Source organism: Triturus cristatus, chromosome 2_2 (genome assembly GCF_964204655.1).
Source record: "Triturus cristatus chromosome 2_2, aTriCri1.1, whole genome shotgun sequence".
NCBI lineage: Eukaryota > Metazoa > Chordata > Amphibia > Caudata > Salamandridae > Triturus > Triturus cristatus.
This window is the reverse complement of record NC_140582.1, coordinates 782316511-782331962: the sequence shown is the minus strand read 5'-3', so window position 1 is coordinate 782331962 and position 15452 is coordinate 782316511. Positions and strand designations below refer to the sequence as shown.

At 46.0% G+C, this 15452-nt stretch overlaps 1 protein-coding gene across 1 annotated transcript in view; it reads right to left on the bottom strand.

Annotated features, from left to right (window-relative positions):
- PPAT (phosphoribosyl pyrophosphate amidotransferase) overlaps positions 1 to 15452 on the bottom strand; it is a 374190-nt gene that overhangs the window by 125424 nt on the left and 233314 nt on the right. The window contains exon 4 of the mRNA XM_085642045.1: positions 7397 to 7509. Coding sequence (XP_085498171.1) covers positions 7397 to 7509 — 113 coding nt within the window. The remainder of the gene's footprint in view (positions 1 to 7396; positions 7510 to 15452) is intronic.

Sequence of the window (15452 nt, the reverse complement as noted above, 5' to 3'; positions counted from 1 at the left end):
AGCACTGTTCATTAGCAGGCTCTGCTATCTGAATCCTGATGATAATAAATGTAAAGTAAACACAGCCTCCCCTTACCTTTAAAAGAAAAATGTGACCCTGTGATTATTTAAAAACAAACATTTGAAATGCAATAGGTCTAAAGTTTGAGCTATTGGCGTTGCTAATAATAATTCAACGCCATTAGCTCAAACCTTCAGTAAAGTGAGAGCTATTGCAATGCAAATGTTTTTAAAAAAATGTATTTACTTTAAGCAATGGCGGCACCTGTGCTTTATTTAGCTTAAGATGTTTAAAGCTAAAACGCGTGTGCCGCGATTGTAAGAATAGTAAAGAAACTGAAAAAAAGGTATTCAGCCGCATTTTTTCAATTTATTTACTTTTGAAGCAATCACGCCACCCATGTTTTAGCTTAAGATGTTTAAAGCTAAAGCGCGGGTCCTGCCACTGTAACAAAAATAAGCAAATGGCGGCTGCGCATTTGTTTTCTATTTATTTTTTAAGCAATTGCAGCACCAGCGCTTTAGCTTAGGATGTTTCAAGCTAAAGAGGGGCAAGCCGCCATTGTAAGAAAAGTAAAGAAACAGCAAAAGAAAAGAAAAAAAAGGCATGTGGCAGAGTTTAGAGAGCCACAAATAACAAAAGCAAGGCACAGCCGCCATTACTGCAGCTGAGGCGTGCTGTGATGGTTAAATAAAAATTTTAAAAAAGCATTGGGGGAGAGCGTTTCATGCCTGCAACAGTAGGTAGGAGAAAGTGATTTAACTAAATAGTGCTCCGAGGCTGTAATTAAAACATCTAGAGTATCAACACATGCAACAGGGGCAGTCCTCATGGGAGGTTAAAACAAGAGAAAAGGCGGTACTAAGGAGGGACTACTAAGCCTATTGACAAATGAAAAGCAATCATTTACCAAGGGCAGTAACAGGAACCAATTAAGAAGATGGGTTGAAAGTGGGTGGAGCTTAATGCCCATATCTTGAATACAGGACTCCTCGAAGCGATAGCGCAAGTGGTGCCTAGGCGAGACCTTATGAACTCAAAGCTGCAAGCTACTCTGAAGGTGTCTGGTAGCTCGCGATCGACTGGTTGGAGACACCCGATCTAAAACATACACATGGTTTCTGTGAACAACGTGCAAGGAAAATAAGTGAAACATCTGTCACTACTCTCAGATCTGGTTGGGGAAGAGATAGGGGCCTGCCTCTGACGCAATCGCAGTTCGTAAGCCACCACTGCAAGTCCTTTTCAGTTATCTCCGAGATCTGGACTATGTTGGAGAGATTTCCCCATATGCTGCGCCAACTGAACTAAAAGGTACCACTGCAGAACCCGCATATGCCAACGGGCATGTGTCACAAACAGGATGTAGGCAACGAGATCCAGCAGTCTCCTAGTAAGTCTCACCAAAATCCAGGATAAAGGCTGACACATAGGTATCCTAGCCTGAATATTCTGTGCTAACCGTTTGGAAGTATAGGCCCGAAACTGCACCGTGTCCAGAACAGCTCTGGGAGTGTCTGAGAGGGAGTCAGGTGTGACTTTGGCACGCTGATAATGAACCCCAGCGAATGCAGGAGGTCTGCTGTAGTCTAGAGGTGGGAGAAAACAGCCTGGGCAAGCCCGCCTTCAACAGCCAGTTGTCAAGATAGGGGAAGACTGGCACTCCCGATCTCTGCAGATGAGCTGCAAGCACTGCCATCCCCTTGGTGAACACCCAAGGGTCACTCGTGAGGCCAAAAGGGAGCACAGCAAACTGAAAATGCTTGTGGAAAGTCTGTGAGCAGGCAGGACGGGAATGTGAAAGTATGCATCCTGCAAGTCCAATGCCACCATCCAGTTTCCAGGGTCCAGGGCAGACCCTATCTGAGCAAGAGTGAGCATCTTGAAATTCTTCTTCTTGAGGAATAAATTGAGAGAGCGTGTGCAGGTCGAGGATAAACCTCCGTCCTTCTTGGGCACCAGACAGAGGGAATAGCAATTACGACCTACTTCTGGCATTGGCACTCTCTCAATGGCTCCTTTGGCTAAGAGAACCAGCACTTCCAGGCAGAGAAGATGTAGGTGGCCCTCGGTCAGCCTACCTTATGTAGGTGGCATGGAGTGAGGGGTAGTCTCAAACGGGAGGGAGTAGCCCCTTCAGACAATCTGCAAAACCCAGCTGTCCGATGTTATGGACTATCAGCAGAGCAGATGATGGTGAATCCTGATTCCCATGATGGTAAGTGGACAGACTAAGAGTTTGGAGGCTGCGGCTGCTGGGAGGGTGGTGGACTAACCAGACCGCTGGCCATCTGACCCCTGGGGCTGGTAGGAACTGTGGCCACAGAGGCTGGAAAGCATACGCACCGCTGTGGCTGGGCAGGTAAAGACGTGATTGCACTCCCCCTTCCGTGGCCATGAAAAGAGTGAAATGCGGATTGAGGGTCCTTAGAAAAGCCAGAGGACCTAGCCGTAGCCCTTCTGTCCTTAAAGTGCTCCATCACTGAACCCGCCTCATCAAAGGGCATGTCCAGGAGTGATGACTAGACATCTCCAGAAAAGCCAGTCGTCCTCAACCAAGCAAGGCATCGCAGGGCAACAGTCAACAAAACCGCTCTGCCTAGCGAGTCAGTGGTATCTTGCCATAACAGATGGTAACCTTTACTGCATCCCTCTCATCTGCAACAGCATGGTAGAGCACGGCCCGGCCTCCTCTGGGAACGTTGGCAGCACATGCACAACCGTATCCCACAGAGCATGGGAATAGAGGCCCAAAAGGCATGTGGTGTTCAAAGACCACAGCGCCAGGCTGGCGAAGAAAACATCTTCTCAAAATTGTCCAGCCTCCAGGGGTGCAGTAGGATTTACATGGGACTTTGAGGCCTCGACCATTAAGCTCTCTGGGATAGGGTGTTGAGTAAGGAAAGTTGGGTCGCCTGGGACGGTGGGCAATAGCCTTGCTCACAGGAGCCCCTCTGCTGGGCTTGGACTAAGTCCCAAGCATGTCGTCGGTAAGTGCCTCATTGAAAGGGAGAAGAGGTTCTGATGGGGATACTCCTGACTGAAGCACTTCCGTCAAGACATTAGTTTTGACTGCCACTAAGGGAGACCTAAGATTAGGACCTTAACTGCTCTTCTGCACCACCACTGCGAATAAAGCCATGGTAGGGGAAGAAAGCATGCCGGTATCTGGAGAAGTATCCAATCCACTGGCTTCATCCAGATCCTCACACCCATCCATTTGTTCCTCATAAGGCTGATATTCCTCAGAATCCAGCAACTCCTCCCGGAGTCTTAGCCCCCTAAGACTAGGGCTCAAGCTCCGGCCTGAAAGGTATGGCTCTAGTCTGCGTCGGATGGCGTCCCTCCGGCTCCGTGTCGTAGTCGGGGATGAGAATGGGGATTGCGCCACCTGTGGGTTCTGGAAGTGCCTGCCTCGGAATCGGGGAATGTCGAGGTGGTGTTTAGCGCCGATCCATCTGTGGATCTTCAGAGCCTGAAGTAAGCCGATGGCATGGATCCAGTAGGGGCCCCTCCCAAACTTGCGGGGCTCGAAGGAATGCCAAAATGAATAGTCTGCCCAAAAATGGTGTTCATGGACTCATAAATCTCATTTGGGTGAGGGTTCGCCCCAGGTCCCGGAAACTCGAGGAGGTGCAGAGCCAACCGAGGCGCTGGCTTAACTGCAGCACCAGGACACGAGTGACGACGCTCCCTCCTCTTGTCGGCCGACAGACGAGGTGGAGTCGAAGCATGCTTCGACTTTTTTACTCTAGTGTAACTTTGTCTTATCCAAGTGGCTCAATGACTGAGTCCGACGATGACCTCTGGCTCCGCGACCGCTTCCGGGACCTTCTTCTCGACTGTTACATCGATTGTCGCAGCGTTGAGCTGCCAAAGCTTGAGGGATCGCTCCCTCAAGGCCATCAGGTGCATGGTGTGGCAGTTGGGGGCAGACCTTTAGGGCCGTGGTCCTGCTCGAGGCACCAGAGGTATACAAGGTGCGGGTCTGTCAGGGACATCTTTCGGTGACAGGTGACGTAGGGCTTGACGCTGGCCTTCTTCGATGACAGACTGCCACACCAGGAGGTAACCCTCAAAAAGGACTTGACAAAATGTCAAAAAACCTAGTTAAAAACTGAGTAAGAGGTAGCTTTGCCAGATCTGCATTGGCTGGCATGGAAAGAAAAGAACTGACATCAGTGCACCCGGTTGCTCCTGTACAAGCATCGCGGTAGTCACTTCCGGCACCATGACGCTAAGCAGAGCCAAATGACACCACCTACCGGCATGCAGGGGTACTGCTCATGAAAAATTTCCAGATCCTGGGAATAATACTATGGTAAGGAATCTGCAGCTAGAAGTCTCTATCAGATAACTGATACGTCCTCACTCCTGGTCCACTTCTTGAAACATCATTGTACATAGTCTTGAGGGCAAGCACACTAAAGATCCCTCCCATGTAGCGAAGACGTTACTCTCTTAATTTATTCAGTGTCGGTTTAGTCTGGGTACAAGACAAGATCATCAGCTGGCAATTGGTAGAAATTTTTAATGTGAATCATGCCAATAATGGAGGATTGTAACCCTGGATAGATGCTAAGGCTCTCACAGATGCATCTATGCTCCACTAGGTCATAGTAATGAATTTGGGAAAGTGGCACAAGTTTCAAAGTTTTCTTTTACCCAACAATATTTTAGCTAGCGTATTCATGCTTTGTATATTAGGTCATTTATTCAAATTTGAAGGTATGTTAACATTGGTTTTCGGTACCTGGCATACCTTGATGTCCAATCATGACTGCATCATAAAAATATACTTTTCTATCTATGTTGCAAAGGTTTTTAAGTTGTAAGATGTGATGTTTAAATAAGGTTAGGGCATTTTACCTTGAAAGGAAAATCCTTCAGGATATCAGTGGTTAAGAATACATATTTTAAAAATAAAATTACATACCTTCGGTAACACCTTAACTAGTAGGGACTATCTAGCTGAAGATTCCTTACCTTAGAAATATCCCCAAGCATCAGACTGGAACTGGAAATTCTTGAGCAGTACCAGTTCACGTCGGAAGGTGGTGCCAAGTGGCTATGCATCGGTCGCGCGGGATGAGATGTGCATGGTGCCTAATAAGCGCCACCCAAGCACAATGACATCAGTTTCTTTTTGCAACTTTCTACGCCAGAAGTGCAGCGCCACAAAGAATGCTGATGCACTGGTGTGCAGTGCTAAGGACCTCAGAGGGTAACCCTACACAGGAATCAGCTTGCAGGGCACTCAAAAACCAGTGGCTCTCAACCAGGTGTGGCGTCTAAGGTCTACCGACGATGCAATCGCTCTGCCTAGCGAGTGGGTGGTGCCCAGCCCACATCTGATGGTGAACTTTGCTGCATCTCACTCTTCTGATATGGCTTGGGGGAGTATGGCTCAGGCCTCCTCCGAGACCATAGGGAGTACTCGAGTAACGGAATGCCACATACTGTGTGTATCGGCCTAACAGGCACACGGTGTTTGCTGACAGCAGTGCTAGGCTGGTGTAAAGTAACATCCTCTTGCCAAGGGTGTCCAGCCTTTTGGTTTCCCTAGCCGAAGAAGCTGAAGGTAACTCGCTGGGATAGATCCTGGAAGTGGAGGCTTGAAACACCACGCTCTAAGGGGTGGGGTGCTGGGTGAGGAAACTGGGGTCCCCAGGAGTGAGGAGATGGTGGTGGGCTATTGCCCTATGCAGAGGAGCACATAAGTAGGGCTTAGACCAGGCCCCAAGTAGGACATCAGGGAGGGATTCAGTGAATGGGCAAGAGGTTCAGAAGGTGTAACTTACAGCTGAATGACCACAGTCAAGACTTTAATCTCGATTGCCACAGAGGGCAACTGAAGGTTCAGGACTGCAGGTGATCTCTTGACCACCATGCAAAGGAGGCTCCCTCCATAGCTATGGTAGGAGGAGAGACCAAACCAGTGTCTGGTGAGGTGTCTAACCCACAGGCATCCCCCAGTTCCTCATACTCTGGTTCATCTATGGGGTGATATAACGAATAAGAGTCATCAAACCCCTCCCAATCAGCTCCCTCTGTCTTCCTATCAACAGAAAAAAGCACTGGCTCCAACTTGGAAGGCACAGTACCGGCTAGCGACAGAACCCATTTCAGACGATGCCAATAAGGTTCTGTATTGGAGTTGGAAGGACGATAGGTTTGGCGCGGACGGAAATGATGGCACTGAAGCGAGCACCATAAAAGGTCAGTCTCGGGGTTGAAGTCTCTCTGGATCCAACACAGGTTCTATGGGGCCTCACTGGTGTCGGGGGTGAATCCATCGGTGGGAATCCAGTAGGTGACCCTCCCGAACACAGGGGGTCCGAAGGCGCTCCTGAGGGGCTAGGCTCTCAAATATGGGTGCGTGGCCTCAAAACTACTTGACAAAGAAGGGGGCCGCTCCAGCTCCAGGAAACTCTGGGAGTTGCGGAGCAGACCCAGGAACAGACTTCACTGAGAAGCGAGTAATTTAGTGATGTCATTGCTTCTGCACTTCGTATGGTGACTTGCCGGGCTTGGAGAGGTCGAGGAAAGCGGTCTTCTTGGACTTTTGTGCTTGTGGGTCTTACCCGACGATTTAGACTGCAACGATAATTGTTGGGAGCATCTCTGCGAGCAGTCTCAAGACCTTCCTCGCAACCTGGATCAAGAGCCGGGATCATCAGACGTCTGGCAGCAAGGAGCTTCAGGAAACATTCCCTCAGCATCTTAAGATTCATGGCCCGGCATTCCTCGCAGGCGTTGGAATTGTGGTCCCGCTCCAAGCACCACAAACAAACCAAGTGTGGGTTGTCACAGACATCTCTCTGTGGCAGGCACCACAGGGTTTAAAACACGTTTTCTTTGGTGGGATCCCTCACACACCAGGAGAAACGATTCTCAAGAAATGCTTCGACAAAACATCAAAAAAGCTCAGTCAAAAAGTGACTGGCAAAAGCTCGTCCGGATCTGGACTGACTGGCACAAAAAGAACTGATATCAGCGGGCTGGGGTGGGGACCATATAGGCACTGTGGAGTTACATCCGGCGCAGACGTGGAGCCAAACTACGCTACCTACCAGCATGCAGGCATACTGCTCAAGAATTTCCGGATCAAGTCTATTCTAAGTTAAGGAAACTGCAACAACAGGTCTCCATCAGATAGTAATTGTAGAGCACACCGGGTCACCATTCTACACAAATAAGAAATATTTGAACACTACTCAATTGCACTCATTTTATTGATCATAGATGGATGAACCTGCCAAGGTTCAAACTTGCAACTAGGCAGGTGCTGAATTCACAGTGGTATCTCACCACCTTTATTAGTTAGGAACACTGGGCCACATTAAGATGACACAAAGTATAGCGAGTATGCTAATCCTCGTTTCCAGGCTTTACCTTGCTATCCAGTCTGGTGTATCTTCATCTTCTTCTGGTGGAGTAAAAGCCAACAGCTGAGTAATAAGTTCGCTGTCCGATCCAGTTGATAATCCCACTCCATGGCGCATTAACTATAAAGAGGGAGACAAATATTTAGGTTACAGTCAAACTGTCACGGCAATTCATAAGGAGCAGAGTGAAAAATTAGATTCGGTCATGCTTGCAATGCAGTCTACCATCCGACTCATATGATGCAAGTGAAGGCAATCTGACCGCCAAGAGCGATGCTTTAAGCAAGGATTTGTTACTGGATTACATCCAGTCCCTCAAGTTTGTCCCTAGCGAGGTACTGTCCCAGAGGTCTCACCAATGTTAAATACGGCCAAAGAATGGCGAATTTGTACAGAGTCACATTTTTGGGCAGGACAGTTCATATGCAGAATGCAGTCGATCAAATATTTTAACGTCCTTCATTCCCGTTTTGTCCCTGAGATTCTAGATGCCAATAAATCCACAGCGACAGAAGACCTGGCCTGGTCTCTCGCCTAATGCGCTTCCTGCCCTCAGATGGTGCCTTTGGTCTGAACAATTCAGTCCCAGAAGATAACAATGTTTGGTTGTTTTGGGCAATCAAAATCCTAACACTGGGTCGTACTCTTATGAACCATATGAACTATGGCTGCTGACTTTACACAGGTAAACACAAAACAGCGGGTGCATTTCAATAATTGAGAGATAGGAAAGTGTGTCCTAGAGTTTATGAACACATGAGCTCTTCCAGTACCCTACTACAGATGTGTGGTGCAAAGATAGGCACGTGCTTTAAAGAAATTTCGCACGTGCTATGAAATAGCTGAATTTTGAATTATGAAAGTGAATGCGAGATTGAAGTTTTAAATGGTATAAGTTTCTAACGACAGGCCTAGAAACTGGGTCAGAGCTAGAGCTTCTTCCATAAATAAAGCTTTCACTAAGTAGTAATACACATCAAGGAAGGACACCCCATGCCTGTAACAACAGCAAGCATAGAAGGATCGATGTTCGACAGAGGATGTAGTTTCCAATGTCTGCGAGATGTCTATAAAGAAGAGCAATCTCGAAAAACAAGCTCAGAAAAGACAATTAGATAATATGCACGTATGTCCATGGCTTCATTTAGTTATTAAAAGGAGCACTCTACGTAGACTTTAAGCAACATCTCAGCAAACTGGAGTTAATACTTTTTTGTAAGAATTAATTCTGCCACTTTTTGCCTTAACTGAAAGGTGGTGGTCCAGGAGGTTGCCCAGACCCTATGTCCTTTCAGAGAAGATAAGATTGTACCCAAACAAATATTATCCATGGCTGTTTTGTGTCTAGAAAAAGAAACACGTCTGCAAAGATAACATTGACATGTTTCAACTTTTCACTGAACGGGAGGCCTTGGACTTGCTCAAAGAGAACGTGAATGCTGCCAATTAAGAAAACACAACTTGCTGACCATGGTATTACTACCTTTATGCCTTTTTTTAATTTATTTTAATTACTTTGTTAAATATTTTTAACTATTCCTTAACATTCCTATATTGGCATTATGACTGGCAGGTAGGAGGGTCGTTTGAATAATCACACATTACAAAATGCAAAAATAATTAGAATACATGGCAGAAGGTCACGGATTTTAGAAGATTCCCCATTTCAAGATGCACCTATGGAGAAGGCTCACCCACTAGATTCTCCAAGGGTCAACATCTCCCTCTCCTCATCCACACCAAAACAATTTTTCAAGGGCCTAAATGTGGTGTAGGGGCACCTATTTTACATATCACTTTTTAAGACTCCATACTCCGACGCCACCTCACAAAGCTAATTCTTAAGGAGTTTCCAATTGCGTGCAATGTGTTTTAGCCATCATTAAGCTGTGTTGAGTTGAGCATCCAATGATGGGGAGCGAAGGTGTCAATTGGAAAGTAACTCCAAGTATCGTTGTAAGCTCACCACCCTCCTCCTTCCAGATGGCTGAATTCTGCAACAGAAAGGTATTATCCTCTTAACTACACTCTTGTATAGGAGTGTGTATAAACACACACACACATATATATACATATACATACACACACATACATACTATCACTTCTGTATCTACAGCTGGGGTAAGCAAATAGTTATCAGAGTAGGCGTCATCTGCCTGGGTCAGGAATGTTCTGAGTGGGACCCATATATTGCTAGACCTGGGGAGCAGGGGTTGCAACATGGTAATTGTTTCTACAGGATTGTTGTAAAGTATCGCTCATCCATTCCTCTTTCTTAGAGAGTCATTCTACACCAATTCATGGCAACTCTGAACTTAACCAATAGTCTTCCCCACAAAATGTTTAACTCCGCTTGGGATCAATTTGGCAAAGCTTAATAAGGCCATTATAATCTTCACTTCAAACCTCCCACCAATAATGCCTGAAATAATGGTAAATATCTCATGCCAGTAGGTTAATAAGAGGACAGAAGCCTGCATGATCTGTGTGACCGCGAGGGCAGTCATGTGGCCCGGTGGGGTCAATTCTATATTGTTTTTCCGGTGTGAATTGTGCTAAAAGGAGAAATTTAAAATGGAGCAACTTACGTCTGTGGTTCATAGACATCAGTTTTGTTTGTAAGCATCAAAATCTCCATACTCCGTTGGAAATCTCCATTCCAACATCTACTTCACACGCCTGCCTATAATAAAGTGTCCACCGAGTCTGTGGCCATAGCATATAGTTTAGACACCCAGCTGGTAGAGTCTGGGGACTTGAGGATCTGCGACAGTGGGACAAATTGCAGTGGACACTCCGGGAGTCCCGGAAGTGTTTGTGTGTGGTGCGTCGCAGTTGCATGTAACTAAAAGCATCCACAGAGGAATGATCAAACCGTGACTTAACTCCTTCAATGTAAGAAACTTTCCCTCCCTATGCAGCTGACCCAAATCTGTCAAACTGATGTTAGTTAACGTCTGCAATATCCTATGCTGTTTAGTAAGCAGCAGGAGAGTTTTTAGGTCTCGCCTAGCGACGCAGTGCATGCGCTGCTCGCCTTGGCGAGACCTATAGTTGTCGGTTTGGTGGGCGAAGGGAGGCACGTGCCTGGTGAGAGTGAGTGTGTGTGTGTGTTGCCCCACCCTGTGCATGTTGATCTCCTTACCAGAGGGGTACCATAATCCTCACAAACACCACCTCACTTAAAAGTAGTGTATAGCAAAATAATACGACTCGCAAATGGGAACATCTTGACACGCTCCATTCACGGTGCCTACTCCCCATCACAAACGCAGAGCGAAACTCTTTCATCCATTAGGAAAAGTTTTCAAATCTGAACCTACCCTAATACCCCCTTTTCCAATGGACCGGGTTTCCAAAGATGACAGTTGCTGCTTCCCATGACTGCACCTCCCCATTCTTCTGTGCGCTGCATTCAGTCGTCACTCTCCCGATCACTACTAGACTCTGAATGGCCATAAGCATATACACCCTAGGACAAGTCCTCTCCAACCAACACAATACACCCCAGCATCACAACCCCATCCTTCACTTAACGACAAGCAGACGGAGCACTGCGGGCGTGGGAGAGATAGCCCTATACCCCTACACAGTACATTAATTTCCTATCACAGCATCTTTGCCCTTTCAGTCACAGCGGCCATTGCAGGCAGGCAAAAACCTGAACAGTGTTTTCCCTATCTAAAACGGAGTGGAACACAACGCCTGGGTAAGAATTCAGGAAAAACGTATACTCACTCCCCCCAATCCATCTCCCACAAACCTACACATATAGCAGCCTTCACACAGTAGGCTCAACACCCATAAGGACGACATCATCTAAGCCTATGACTGGCCTGACACTATCTAAAATTATCACGGCAGGGGACATAGGATCACCGAAGACCGGGCCCGTTAAAGTGCCACCTCATGCTACAACACATCTCACCTAAGTTCCTTAGAGTGCTAGGGTACCAGTTGAAGGTGTAGAACATCCTGACGGACATGGCCAGGTGAAATTGCTCATTGCACAGTCCAACACTGCACAAGCACACATTCCACGAAAAAAAGCTCTTTAAAGGTGATCCTGTTCCCAAGAACTAGCGCCTTGCAGCACCAGACACCTTTTTTGCAACACCTCCACCTGTTGCCATTTGAAAGAACAGTGCAAGAAAGGCGATGCAAGACTTCAATCCCACACTCACTAAACCCATTCCATAAGTAGTACATCCATCATAGAGCATGATGCTCCTGTCCTGTGGGCCAGGGAGATGGCTCGATTTTGAAATTTTGGTGCTGGTCTGGGTCTGAATATTGCCTTTGTTGTGCACAGCGAGAATGGATCCACATCAAATGCAGGGGAAAAGATAAATTAAAAATAAAACTGAAGTAGAGCCTTCAAGTTAACACGGTCGTGTTAAAGTTCTGACTCTGGCGCTTATCAAGTTTTGATTTGGCTGTGTTCTCTTTGCCCTTACGAATGATGTGGCAGGCGGTCCTCGGATATCTTGTAGGTTGTTCAGCTACAGTTTACAGCGAGACTTTGCTTACAAAATGGATTTCCAGGAGTATGTAGTGAAGTAATTTGTGTGTGTGTGTAATATCTGGATAGTGCCTCCAGTTCTAATTTTTGATACTTAAATTGTTTATGACATTTAAATAATTTTTACTTTTCAGGGAGTTGTGGCCTACACTTTATTACTTTGGCAAGCAATGGGTTTTCAACACATCTAGCAATCAACGTTTAGCCTGCCCTATTTTATCGAGTACTGCACTGGTGACGACACTATTAGAAATGTATGGTTACTGTTTTCTAAAATGTGGACGGATTGTGTTTAAGACAGTAATCCTTAATTTACATAAATTAACTTTGGAACTAGTAGAAAAAGAGTGAATAAAAGAGGAGGTACATCAGGAGGTCATGAGTCAAAGAAGTGGCTGTGAAAGCAAGGCAGGAGGCAGAGTATGTCAATGAAAAAAATAAAATGAGGGCCACAAACCAAGTATATTTATTTTAAAGGTTTTATATAGCACTGGCTAGACCCGGAGGTATCAGAGAGCTTTACATGAGTACAAGATCATAATTGCAGGTTACATTGTTACTAAGGTTACACAGTTATTAGAGCATGGCAACGTAGTTACTTGTAAGGTCGAGATAAACAATAAGCACATATACGCAAGGGAAAAAGCAGGCAAGGGGAGAGATTCAGGGGAGGGGATTAGGAGCAGGGGAAGTAGACAGAGAATGAAGGAGGGAAAGAGGAGGGGAGGGTGAGAGACCGCGTGGAAAGAAGAGGGGGAGGGCAATGGGAACACAAACCGGTAGACAAGTCAAAGCTGCTTCCAAAGTCCAGGAAGCTGTGATCATAGGGGAAGTGGTATCATTTCCCCATCTCTGTTGCGAGAGGCTCCCTTTACGCAGTGGACTCTCAGAGGGTTCTCTGAGACTCCAAGGCCTACATACTGGATCCTTCCCCAAAAAGGGGAGAGGGAGTGCTTTGGCAAGGGGGGCCATACCATACCTCAGTTGTGAGTGGCTCCCTTGGCGCTGTGGACTCTCAGCGGGTTTGCTGAGACTCCAGAGTATAAATATTGGATCTTTCCCCAACAAGGGGAGAAGGAGTGCTTAGTCAAAGGGCACAAAGGACAGGGGGCTAGGCGGTGTAGCAGGTAAGGGGAGAGATTCGGGGGAGAGGGTATAGGAGCGAGCATTTTACATGAGGAACACTAATGTTACAATTTCACATCAGTGACAAGTTATATAAGTATCAAGGAAAGCATTTCAAGAACATAGGGGACAGGGTTAATGGAGCAAGGAAGGGTAAGGGGATAGGGTAAAAGGGTAGGAGGAAGAAAGGACGTAGAGACAAGGGGAAAATCTGCCCAAGGTCCAGGTCGGGGGCAGGGGGGGGATGAGTCCACAACCAGTCTCCTCTTTAGCTATCTGGTAGCTCCACCGGGCATCGGCCAATTCGCTTGGTCTCTACAGTATGGGGTAAGTTCCGCAGGTTCCAAGTCCTGATGTATAAACAAGTTAGGGGATAGGTTCAAGGTCTGGTCAATGTCCAATTATTGTCCCAGGGAAGTAAAACAATGTGGAGGGGACCATTATGGCAGACATCTTTGGGTCAGGCAGGGGACTATTGACCTTAGTGTTACATTCAGCCATCCCCAATTATATCGGTCGTTCGAGGGAAGGTGATTGAAGAACGAGGAGCAGCTAGAGGCCAGAGTCAATGTCCGCTAGTCTCTCATGGAGGAGAGTATTGTCGCGAGGAGGCAACAAAGGAGAGAGAGCCACCATTATCGGATCAGGCGGGGCGTCTCCTATATCCCTCTCTTTTGCAATAGGAACTAGTTGATCTATATAATGATGGAGCCATGCAAACGAGGTAATGGGTTGGGTTGAGTAATGGGTGAAAGAAAAGTTTCGTCATCAACGTCATTTTATGTTTTTTGAGTGGTGTCATGATCTCTAAATTTAGAACAGTTTTGCCTTGCAACTAGATAAAATAATATTCAATGATGCAGAGCCTACTTAAACTTCAAATACTGGAGACCAATGGCTCCTGATGTCTAGAGAAGGAATTTTATGTGCTGCGTGCTTGTCTCTCTTTAAAGGGGTGATCCGTGATCCCAAGATGACAAGGTTCCCAGATCAAAACACACTCAAGACTATTCTGAGCGTTTCCATTGGACATAACAGTTGTGTTTTTCTTTCCTTCGACCAGTGGTCCGCACAAGGCCTCAGAGGGAGCTCTTGAAATTCATTTAGATGCTTGTTTTGAAAACATTTGAGATTACAGAATGTATGTGTGCATTGGGAACTTTTCAAGGAATTGTTGCTGTGCCTAAAATATCCAAGCTTACGCTTATTTTCAAGGTTTGTTTTCTTTAAGTATCACTTGTAGTCATGGGTTACCTTTTTTCTTTTCTGCAAACAGTACTATGTGCGTGAACGAATATTTACATAACTACAGTAACTGATCGATTTGTGTAACTTTAGAAGCAGATTACATACTCATTTTTGTTAGAGGAGTCATTTCTTTTTACCCTTCATTGTCCTAGTTGCACCTGCTCCCCCTAGAGGAATACATTTCCTTTAAATGGCCAAGACAACATATCTGGCTTGCATTTTGAGTTCTGACTAAAATAATTTTTCAAAAGTCTGCTGCATTGTGAAAACAAAACAAAAGGGGATGCTTCCTGTATACAATGCAATTGTGAGATAAAGAATTAAGTGAATGCGGACTCAGTGTATTTTTGAGCTGTAAAATAGTCATCCATGAATTTCAGTGCATGCACTCCAACGGATGCAGGCAATTCATCGAACTGCCTATAGTATAAGATGACAGTGAATGCTCCTTTGGGTGGAGCCACAGCCTACTGTATGTATAGGGTAATTAACTGGTGACACTATGTTTTGCAGACAGCTGCTCTGTCAAAGCCAGACCTAAACAAGCATTTGCAATGCAATACGTCTTGCATTTGCGAGAGTTTGAGCTATTGGCATTGTAAATGACAATGCCTTTTATTTATGTGTTTTGAAAACCTGAAAGCGGTGCGTAAACAAGCACTTTGTACTTGTAGTCCTTGCTTACGAGAAGCAAGGCTAGCAGTAAACGAGGCGCAGTTACTGCCAGCCTTGATTCTCGTAAGCAACAACTAAGTAGAAAAGAGGCGTGTTTACGACCGCTTGCAAGTTTTTGAAATGCATACATAAAAGGCATTGTCATTTTCAATACCAATAGCTCAAACTCTCACAAATGCGAAACCTATTGCATTGCAAATGGTTGTTTGATCAGCTGTAGACAGCAGAGTATTAAAATGGAACACTGGTCCATTGACCTATAGATTTCCATGCCAATTGTTTTTGCAACTGTCAGTATCTCAGCCCTAGTCCACATCATGCCCAGTGGTAACAGGGCCCTCAGAGCTCTGCTTTTAGGGCTTGGTCTGTACGTAGGAATAACTCGGGCTTCTACTAGTTAATGGAAATGCCCGACTCCACAAATTTGATTACTTCCCTGATCAAAGGAGGTAGCAGGGTCAATACTGATTTGCATATGGCTGGGTCCAAACCA